Source organism: Sapajus apella, unplaced genomic scaffold, assembly GCF_009761245.1.
Source record: "Sapajus apella isolate SASKATOON/1434 unplaced genomic scaffold, GSC_monkey_1.0 scaffold46, whole genome shotgun sequence".
NCBI classification, from domain to species: domain Eukaryota; kingdom Metazoa; phylum Chordata; class Mammalia; order Primates; family Cebidae; genus Sapajus; species Sapajus apella.
In genome coordinates, this window is record NW_022436986.1 from 194,704 (window position 1) to 205,821 (window position 11,118).

The following is an 11,118-nucleotide window of genomic DNA, read 5'->3' on the forward strand; positions in this document are numbered from 1 at the left end:
ATCCCACTACTGGGTATATATCCAAAGGATTACAAATCGTTCTACTATAAGGACACGTGCACACGACTGTTCATTGCAGCACCATTTACAATAGCAAAGACCTGAAACCAACCCAAATGCCCATTGACGATAGACTGGATAGGGAAAATGTGGCACATATACACCATGGAATATTATGCCGCCATCAAAAACGATGAGTTCGTGTCCTTTGTAGGGACATGGATGAACCTGGAAACCATCATTCTCAGCAAACTGACAGAAGAGCAGAAGATCAAACACCGCATGTTCTCACTCATAGGCGGGTGTTGAACAATGAGAACACATGGACACAGGAAGGGGAGCACTACGCACTGGGGTCAGTTGGGGGGAAAAAGGTGAGGGATGGTGGGGGATGGGGAGTGGGGGAGAGATAGCAAGGGGAGAGATGCCAGATGTAGGTGATGGGGAGGAAGGCAGCAAATCACACTGCCACGTGTGTACCTATGAAACAATCTTGCATGTTCTTCACATGTACCCCAAAACCTAAGATGCAATAAAATAAATAAATAGGAAAAAAAATAAAAAAAATAAAAAAAAGAACTCTCCATTTAAAACACTTAGTTCCATGATGATATTATCCAGTTGCATGGTTTTATATCTATATCTATATGTATCTGTCTGTCTATCTATCTATCTATCATCTGCAATCAGGACCCTCCCTGAAGACCATCAGGCTTCTATGTTGAAGATTGTTGGGCATATGGTATCAGGATAAAATCGGGGACATTATGATGCTACTGCAGTAATGGTAGCAGTAGAGAGGTTGGGAAGTGGGCATATTCTTAATGGATTTTTGAAGTAAAGACAACAGGATTTACTGATGGAATAGATGTGTGGACTGTTAGGGAAAAAAATTTCAAGAATAACACTATTGTTTTTGTCCTGAAGTACTGGAAAAATGGAATTGCCCTTAACTGATATGAGAAATACAATGATTGGAGCAGATTTGGTATGTGTAAATGGATGGTGGTGGTGAGTGGCCAGGGAATTGAGAGTTCATTTTTGTAGAGGTTGAGATGAATATTTGGTATCCAAATATAAACGTTGATTAGGCAATTTGAACCTATGAGACTACCTACCTCATGAGATGATGAGCTCCCCTGGGGCAAGGCTTGTGTCTTGTTTGTTGTGTTTGGCATGGTACTTGACACATAGTAAGTACTCATATTTTAATTATTGAATGTAAGATGTTTTTCAAGGTAATTTTTATTGTGACTCTTCTGGGATCCTCCTCACCAGCTAATTACTTCTTCATATGGCACAACCTCACACCTTATGGCACTCATCACAAAGATGTAATGCTTTCTTTGCCTCCCCAGCATAGACTTTGGATTCAACTTATATAATGTATTACTATGCATTAGCTACTTTCTTAGGCCCTGGGATTATGAGGCATATTTTAACCATTCAGGCAAGCTAAGGATGAGAAACTGTACTAAAAGGAGAGTCAGTAAAAATAGAGGAAAGGGAGCTAACTTGTGAGTTATCAAGATTAGAACCCAGTGACTGTCTTGATGTATGAACTGAGCAAAAAAGTGGATGTATAGTGATACCATTCCCTGACTTTGGAAAACAAGTTGGTGAGGTGGAGTGTATTTAGAAATTTTAAATTAATTTGCATTGTCTTTGTAACAAGATAGAGTTTTTTTTGTCAATTGTTGAACATAGAGCTTAGAGCTCAGGAGAAAGACTGGGTCAGAAATGTGGCTTTGAGAATCACCAGTACATTAATAGTAACTGAGTTTTAGGGTATAGATGTATAATTATCCCTCTTTTCCAGATAAAGAAACTGGGGCTCAGAAATGTTAAGTAACTTGTCAAATCTCTGAGCTAGAATTCTAAACTTCATTTTTCTCCACATTCCATTCTTGTGACTTTGACCTTAATTTCTGCATTCTCCTCACAGGGTCAGACATTTGCCCTAAAAATTACAAAAGCACTTGCTCAAGAATTTTGTAATATTTTCCTTGTGGTGTTTTATTGCCCTTTGTTCATGTTTATCATCTTACCCTAAAATCATTTTTTGCTCACTTCAGCCAGAAATTTCTTCCCAGAGAGAAGGGGGTGACCCAAATCTTTTATTCATTTTTAACCTATTGAGTGGAGCAAGCACAACCTTGAGCTATGCTGTTCTGCCATGGCCTCCTTAAGAGGTCAGAGATTCCGGTCTTCCTTCCAGGCAGACCAATGCCTGCCTCAACCCAAGTAACTGGAGAAGGAAGGACAAGGTCCCCTTAGGTCTCCTTATAGGATCCAGGGAATATGAGTTTGCTAGCCATCATTAAGATGCTTGATGTGTGGCCAGGATTACTAAAGTGGCCTTTGGTGGTGAATCACTCACCCAGTGATGGTGCTGGGATTGGGGTGGGAGGCTTGACTGAACAGGTAGAAAGAAAGATCTCTAGGAATGTCTTGGTATGGCAAGCTACACTGAGAGACCTTCCAAAGCAGGTCTGTAGAAGGGACTTCATTTAATGTGTGTGTGAAGGAGAATGTGAATAGGATATCATTTGGAGGGGCTTACATTTCTTAGCAGCTGCTTATAGATCTCAGCTTGCCTCTCAGCCTCCCTCTTGGACTTCTTCATTTTACTCCAAAGGTTTCAGAGAATTCCATCTAATATTTCAATTAATAATAACCATGTATTTCCCTGATATAGCAAAATATTGGACATTCCTGGAGAGAGACAAAAGGGCCAGAGTTCCACCTCAGTTATGAGCAGCTGATCTCGTTGTTAAACTTATGTGTAGCATTAAATTCTAGATTTTTGGTCACTTTCTGTGTTAATAGGACATTCTCCAAAAGCCTCATCTTCTTTTGACAGCCAAGGTGATTGGTTTTGGTGTTTTCAGAAATGCAGTGGGACACAATGAAGAGATGTAGAAGGGTGACAAGAACCAAGGGCTGGAGCTGCCAGGCTTCTGTGGTGCCAACCTTGGCAGGAGAAAGGATAGCAGTCATCCCCTGAAGGAAAGGCACCAGGCAGATCCTGGGAGGGGATTCAGCTGACTAAGTGCCCAACATTAGTTACTGTGAAGGGAAATTCCAGGAGCAAGGATCATGGCAAGGAGGGTGGTGGAGAAGGACTCCAGACATAGGTGGTGTAGAAACCTGGGCCTTCAGGACAAGCCCTTCTCCGTTTTCTACTGTGATTTCATTCCAGGAGGCTTTTGTTTCATGTAACTGAGAGGCGGTGGAGACAGGAAACAGGCAGCAGGGTCACAGCAGGCTCCCAGATAGGTTTTCTAGAAAGATCTTCCCAGTATAAACAGGGAGTAGTCAGAGGAGAGTCTGTCATCTGTATCTAATGACACCTGTCATATTAGATATTGTGTTTTGATAAACAAAAAAGCACCTCCTCAGGGAGGGAATACTGTGGCACTCTTCTAAAATGAACCATCTGAATGGTGGGTTACAACTCTTTTCCTAGACAGGAAGGACTTTTTAGTCTGCCTCACACTTTCCCTTAACACAATACAGTGGAGATAAGGAACAGACAGGCAACTCATTGCTGAGAAATATTGAGTGTATTTCTGCTGGCACCCTGCCCCACCTGCACATTTATTTATGGAAAAGACAATACTGGTCCTCTGGAGGGATGCAGCCGTGGGGAGCCTGCAAACTCTTTTTCATGGCTCTGCATGTTCTCCAGCAGACCAACGTTTCTATCTGAACTGATGGTCAGGAGCTAGGGTGGGTGCCCTAGTTGGGTGGCACAAGCTGCTCGAGGACAGTACCAAGGGCAGTGGCGGGGGCGGCCTGGGGCTGAAGCAGGGCCAGGTTGTCTGGAGCGTAGCTGGAGCTTATTGTCTGGGGACTGGGGACAATCCAAGAAGGCTGGGCCCACCAGCTTCTCAGCAGGACGAGATTGGGCTTTGGAGTGCCTTGGTGGCTTCTCTGTCTTACTTCTCCCCACAGGGTTCTTGGCTGGAGCTGGGCTCTTTGCAACATTTTCTTTTCTGGTTTTGGCCACCTTTGTAGCAGCTGAGTACATGGAGTCTTCATGCCCTTTGCCTTTCGTCTTGGGGTTAATTCGCTGCAGAAAAGATTTAATTTTATTTCTCAAGCTAGACTCTGAAAGGCTGGGCCTCTTGTGAGTATGGGGTGGAATCACCTGCCCATGCAAAACCTGGCCTTGCAAAGTTTGGCCCTGCAAAGGCTTACTCTGAGTTGGTAGGCTTAGGAAAGGCTGACCCTGTGAAGCCTGGGGCACCACAGTCTGGGCATTCTCAGGAATCCTCGCTAGTTCAAAGATGGCATTTATCTCAGTTTGACGGTCTTGCAGGTCATTCTGAGATCCTTTCCTCCCAGGGACTCCCATAGGTAGCTGTGGGAGCTTAAGCTGAGAGTGATGCTGGAGGCTGTGTTGACAGGGATCTGCAAGATGAAAGCTACGGCTCCATTGCCAGGAGCCTCGGGGTGTCTTGTTTGGAAGCATCCCTCCTGGCCTCTGGTCATCAGCAGGGGGTCTTTGTTCTCTGGTTGAGGGGAGCCCAAACCCTGTATCCCCTTCTCCATGGTCCCTGGCTGCTTTGGTTTCTTCTGGGTCCTCTCTCTTTCCTGCTAACATGGAGATATGGGCTGGGTCGTTGCTCTTGCTAGGGCTTTGAGGCTCAGGGCCCCAGGGTTCCTCCAGACTGGGGTTGTTCACATTGGCCTCCACCTGAACACAAAGCACTTGGGCCTCTGTCATGTCCCCACTGGGTTGTGAGATCTTGGAGACCCAGTGGGCAGAACTTTGGGGTACTGTTTTGGAATTAGATTGCTTTTGGTTCTGCTGCACTGCCTTCCACTCATTGGCCAGCTGTTCTTTAAGGTGGACCCATTCTGGATTGGGGGCAGGAGTGTCTGGTGGGATGGGAAGTTCCTGGAGCAATGTCTCCCCTTGGTGGTTTAGACTTTGAAGAGACTCCTGTGTGACTATGTTCTCAGGAACTGTAGCACTTTGTTCCCTGGACTCCCTTGCTCTTATGGGAATTCCCAATTGTATCTCTAGGACCTTCTTTCTCAGGTGGAAGTTTAGTTTGGTCAAGATATGTGTCTGGAGTGAGTGGGGGCTAGCAGGATGAGCCTGGCTTTCTAGAGGCAGCGTCTCCGTTGTTTCTTTTACTGGCACTGCAGGCTGGAACTCTTCTGCAACGTCTGTACAAGTCTTGTTGTTGTCTTGAGGGCACGGCCCAAGACTTATACAATGATCTTCAAATGAAATCATCTGAGTCGGAAGCTCTGCTGGGACCTCCATAGGCTCGGGCACCATCTCTGTGATGACAGATTGGCTAGTGACTGGCACGGTCAGGGCCCTGGAGAGCGCCACATAATACAGAGCAGGCAGCCCTGACAGGAAGGCCAGATACTTGTGCCGTAAAGTTGTCTCCAGTTTCTCAATGGCCTCCACGGACAAGACTCGGAGCAGCTTAGGGTGTTCAGTGGCAGTACATGGTAAGGCCTGTTGCTGCTGATCAAGGGCCGTTGGCATCCAGGGCATAACTTTGTGATGTAGGTCAGGGTCACTTGCTGTCTGCAGTTCCAGGAGCCGGCTTCCTGGAATACAGGGAAAAGGAGCCACTGCCAGGCCCCCAGAAATTCTGCAGTCCCAGGACCTATGTACACAGGCAGGGATCTTGCCCTGGTGGATCTGTCCACATTTGGAGTCAATGTGGTTCTGCAGTATTGCCTTGACCTGGGTTAACAAGTGTGGCGTGGGTATGGACACTGGGGCCACGCTGGGTGATGGGGCCACATCACAAGCCCCGTTGGCCTCCAATGCTGCAGGCTGGGGGATGCTCACATTGGCTAGGGTTGTGCTGCTGCAGGACAAACTCTGCTGGTCAGTGGATGTAAGGAGCAACTGGATGGACTGCTGGATCTTCTGAGGCAGGCTCCAGCGATGGTGAATCAACTGTTTCTGGATGTGGAATTCCAGCAGGTTCCGGGCATGCTCTGGGAAGAGTAGTTCCCTGGTGAGGACTGAGATGGACTTCCCTGGCTGGGAAGTTGTCATGGTCTCAGGAGACTGAGCTTTGCCACAGGGCTCATGCTGCATGGGGCACTGGGTGTGCTGAGACCGCTGTAGGACAGCTGGCAAGCCCCACTGAAGCTGGAGCTGCCTCTGTAGCAGGTGCCACTCCAACGCTTCACGCTCGGCCAGAGTCAGAAATGGGACATTGATCTGAGCTCGTTGATGATCAGATGGAGAAACCCATTTTGGGAAAAGTGGAGAAGAGGGTGGGGCTGACTGGGGTGGAGTTTTAGGCAGTAGTTGGGGGAAGGAGAGCTTGTTCAAGAGAAAAGTATCCTTCAAGGAGGGCTTGGGGACATTTTCATTCTTTGAGAGGCCTTGAGAGCCCATGAAAGTGGCAACCAGGGACTCACTGTGCAGAGAAGGGAGCCCACAGAATAGCTGGCTGCATTTCTGATGCAGATCACTCCCCGAGTCATTATCTTGTTTTCCAGACCGTGGATGGGGGCCACTTAGGGCTTTAAGGGCTGGAGAGGGCAAGGCTAGAGCCACAGGGTTTGGGCTTTGCAGACAGTGGTGTATTTGTTCTGGGTTCATAATGGACCATTCAGAAACCCAGAAGGTCTGGATGGGCTGGCCAGCCACACATGAACACCAGGTCTGGTGGGAAATGATCTCAAATCTATGAAGAGAGACCTGAGAAGTATTATTCAGGTTGAAAGAATGTGGCTGTCCATTTCCAGGCTGGTAATACAATGGTGGGTTTGGCATAAGCTGCCTCAGGGACTCCTCCACACGTCTGGGGAGCCCCCACCTCTGGAAATGCATCCATTTTTTAACATGTACCTCAAGAAGCCTCAGGACTTCAGGACTGAGGAATGGCAGGTGGGCAGCAAGGACCATATCCAAGGCCATTGGATGCGTCTGATTCAGGGTTTCTGGGCTCAGGGACAGCAAGGAAACCTGGGAATTCAAGTGATGCTGGCCTTGGTTCCCCTGGACATGGCTGGGGTTGCTGTGTATCGTCTCCTCCTGGTTCAGTGGAGCTCTTGGCTCCTCCATTGAAGAAGCCATTGTGTTTGGGCCCTGTAGCACATCTGGCATTTGAAATTCCTGCCCTAGCTGGAGGTGATCAGCCCAGTAATCTTGGCTGCCATCTGCATACGTTGACTGGGCAGCTGACTGGGTTAAAGATTTCTGATACGTTAATTGTGACAGTGTCGGGGATACAGATGTCTGTGAAAGCTCTCTGGTATGTCTGGAATAGAACTCTAGACTCTGCTCAAAGGATATAGTAGACACAGACAAAATCTCTAGGCAAGAGGAGACCTGTGATGGGCTCCTCGATAAAGTTGGGGACTTCCGGTTGTTCTCACCCATCAGCAATTGCTGTATCTCCTGAGCCACAGCGTTGCAAATTTGGCAACAGGGATCTGCACACAGGATTCGCCGCACGCTTCTCTCTGGAGGAAGCCATCCCTGACTGGAAAGGGAAACATGGCAAACATTAATGATGGAGTGATATCTGCCTTCTTGGAAGAGTGTGGACTAGGGTTGGCATTTCCCTTCCCTAGTCCTGCTAGTCCAGAAGCCTATACCCCCTTCATGTCTACTACTCTACTTTTCTTCCTAAGAAAATGCCATTTGGTAAGGTATGTTGGGCTGGGGCCTAGGACTCATTGGGCAAGGCCTCAGGTATTCCACAGAAGAGCACGCCCTCGGAGAGCACTGGGAGCTGAGTTTGGCTCAGCTCCCAAGGTCCTATGTTGGCTTTGATGAGAAGCTGCACTGGAAAAAGGAACCAAGCATGTGGAAGAGTCAGTTGGTTAGCTCATGGGGCATAATCAGGAATATATCACAAGGTAGAACTGTCTTACATTCTCATTTGAGGCTAAGAAACCCAAAGCCTGGTATTCAGTACATCCAAACTGTGGAAAATGAGATTCATGTGGGATTTGTGCATTCCGGGACTATGAGCTATCCCTGCTAATTAACCCTACATCTCCTGGGAATCAATCTTGTTCTCTAGAAATCTTAAGAGGATAAGATTACATGCCCCAGTCTTAGGGCTGTGCCAAGAACTGGACTCTCTGAATACAGAACCAAAGGAGGTAATATCAGCAATGTTCATCTTGGTCAGCTGAGTCTGCTCATGAAAGACTGTAGCTGTAAATAGAATGTGACATGGATGACTTCCTCATGCAAAATCTATTCTCTTGACTGAGTAACATATCTCATAGCTGAGTAGAACCCCATGTAATTTCTTTTATAAATAGTATACTAGTAAAATCTTGAATTCCAGAGCTACCATGACCTTACCCCAAATCAGTATTGGGTAACTCTTTCCTCCTGAGATGATTATACCTTTGCAACCCTCTCAACTAGTGAACCAGCGTCCACTGTGTGTCTCCCTCCCAGACACTTTCCATCTCCTCAGTCCTGTCCCAGGCTACACGAAAAAAATCGCCACAGGTCAGGCTGGTGTTTTGAGACTGAACAGCAATAGATTACCTTTTCATGACAGAGAGCAGCTCCTGTGGCTTCTCAGCTTCTTCCTGAGAAAGTCTCCTAGCTGAGGAACCAGAAGACAGTGTTATAGTAAACAGTGACATGGTAGAGTTTTCAGAGTATCTGTAGGAGGTTGGAGCCTTTCACTCTCAGCAAGAAGACACTGAGAACCCTAATTATAAATGCTCTAAGGTCTTTCTGTGCACAGTATAATGAATCATGACTTGTTCTCCTATGCCCATTCTTATTTGACCTTAACAACCATACTGTGAATGAGAGGATCATCAGATGCCCATGTTATGGTAAACAAGACTGAGAGATGAAGTGACTTCCACAGGTTTTAAAACTAGTAAATGACACAGCTAAGAAATCAGAGGTATTTCCTCAATTCTTTATTCCCATGGGAATAATATAGAGAATTTAAAAATATTTCCAAGGTATGATTTCCCACCCATGGAAGATTCAGTCTGGGGAATTGGAGTCTTCAGTGGCAGAGCACATGGGTCTTGGCTCCAGGGGTCATAGAGGGACTATGGATTCATGGGAAACACCCGCATTGGAAAGGAGTCAGAGGAGAGATTGGGATTTTACCTGTTGATGCTGCATCTCTAGCCCTTTGCCTGACTTTTTGGTGACGCTTAAACGACAAAAACAGAATGTGAAGCTGGGACACCATTTTCTTTTTCACGTCCAAAATGAGACAAAACTTACATTTTCCACTCCCTTTCTATATATCTATCTGTATTTTATACACTCTCCTGGATTTTATTTGCCCATTCAACCTTTTAACCCCATTTTCCTTCTCTGCTTATTTCTGATTCACTTGGAGGCTTTTCCAAACTTTGTACCTCCCGTCTGATTCCCAGAGAAGTCCTGCTGGATACTGAGGATGAAGCAAGAGAAAGCATGGTGCAGATCAAAGAGTATGTGGTTCTAATACTCAAAGACTTCAGTTTATAAACACCTTAAAGGACCACCAATCAAAAAAATTCCCCATACTGTGAGGTATCCTGGGATCCAGTGAGATAGATCCCATATCGTCTAGGTCTCTATTCAAGTCAAATGGAAAGCTTCTTGGCTTTTCAATTAGAGTATGGTTCAGGGAAGACCTGGTAAGGAATTACTTTTAGCCTCTGAGAAGGAAAAGACTATATAAAAATAACTAAAGGAGGCCGGGCGCGGTGGCTCAAGCCTGTAATCCCAGCACTTTGGGAGGCGGAGTCGGGTGGATCACGAGGTCAAGAGATCGAGACCATCCTGGTCAACATGGTGAAACCCCGTCTCTACTAAAAATACAAAACATTAGCTGGGCATGGTGGTGCGTGCCTGTAATCCCAGCTACTCAGGAGGCTGAGGCAGGAGAATTGCCTGAACCCAGGAGGCGGAGGTTGCGGTGAGCCGAGATCGCGCCATTGCACTCCAGCCTGGGTAACAAGAGCGAAACTCTGTCTCAAAAAAAAAAAAAAAAATAACTAAAGGTATGGCATAAAAATTGGAGGAGAGGGGCAGTGGGGTAAATAAAGAAGGACTCTAGAGCTTATAAGCTTCTTATCTGAGGCTTAATTAGTTCAGTTGGAAACTTAGTGTTGCCCTACCCGGCAGCAGCTCCTTTTAGCTTCCAAACGCAATTCGTGGTGGCTCCTTTTCACTTGCCAGATAATTAGAATAATGATGAAGATGGAGCCATAGGTGTATAAGGGATATCCAACATCCCACAGAACAAAAGTAGGGCTCAACATGGTCTAAGTCTCATTCGCATGAGATCAGCCATCCCTGTATCTCGGCATTCAGGGTTCTGGTGCCTAATGACTCCCAGTGCTAGGCCTTGTCATGTCCACCTCACAGAGGATGGAACTAGGCCACCAGAATGCATCACAAAGCCCTCCTGTTTCATAAGGCACATGTAGTAGGGAAGCTTATGTGGTGATTCAGTCTAGTCTGTAGATGAGGGTTTTTTGAGCCTGGGACTGAAGGTGCCATAAGCAGTGTCTATTTCCTAGTCTGTCTTCACTCCCCACTCCCTATACCAGCCTGATGGCCCGGCTCTCTCCTTCACAAGTGTATGGTCACCCGTCCTCAGAAAACTGAGTGCTTTGGCACCCAGGGCACCTTATGAGAAGGAGTGGTTAGGCCAGAGGAACCTCCACTAACTCTCCCACTGGTTTTGGAAAAATACCTGAGAAGCATACATGAATTTAGGGAGGGTGGAGTCTGGTTATGAATTGGAAATGCAGAGCTGTGATGTTTCAGGCAATGGGTGACTGGTAACAGAGGTGCAGAAAGGGGGCCATGGTTGATGTGGCAGGGAAAGGCCAAGGTGGCTGTGTGGCCTTAAGCTTGCAGACGGGTGGGGAGAGATTGTAAATGCTGCAATCTATGGAGGCACATCAATGTGGCGTACTTCTGGAGTTCTGTCCAAAGCATGGTTTTCTATAGCTGCCTCTGTCTTTGTTACAGCCTTCTGCCTGGCTCAGGGAGATAAATGCCTGTAGAGATAATTAGTAGCCCTTTCTGGCTATGGGTTGCAAACTGCTTGCTGCTTGTGGTTGGATCTATTCATCTCTGGATGTATTCTGTTTGCCTGTAGGCTTTTTACTTGTTTGAGTTGGATT

General features: G+C 46.6%; 1 protein-coding gene across 1 annotated transcript; it reads right to left on the reverse strand.

Moving 5' to 3' along the window:
- Window positions 1–3,547: 3,547 nt before the first annotated feature.
- LOC116524626 (protein FAM205A-like) lies at window positions 3,548–10,332 on the reverse strand. The gene is made up of 4 exons (XM_032239917.1): window positions 10,102–10,332; window positions 9,098–9,143; window positions 8,510–8,570; window positions 3,548–7,481 (listed from the first exon to the last, which is right to left on the reverse strand). Exons 1-4 carry the CDS (start codon window positions 10,243–10,245, stop codon window positions 3,728–3,730), a joined length of 4,005 nt encoding a protein of 1,334 aa, XP_032095808.1. The 5' UTR covers window positions 10,246–10,332; the 3' UTR covers window positions 3,548–3,727.
- Window positions 10,333–11,118: the final 786 nt, after the last annotated feature.

Bases quoted from the DNA above. Each gene is read 5' to 3' on its own strand.
- LOC116524626 (XM_032239917.1), bottom strand. From the start codon at position 10,245: ATGTTGAGCCCTACTTTTGTTCTGTGGGATGTTGGATATCCCTTATAC. The intron at 9,144-10,101 runs GTAGGGCAACAC...TTGTCGTTTAAG, and splicing joins CTAAAAGGAGCTGCTGCCGG to CGTCACCAAAAAGTCAGGCA. The intron at 8,571-9,097 runs GTAAAATCCCAA...CTGGTTCCTCAG, and splicing joins TAGAGATGCAGCATCAACAG to CTAGGAGACTTTCTCAGGAA.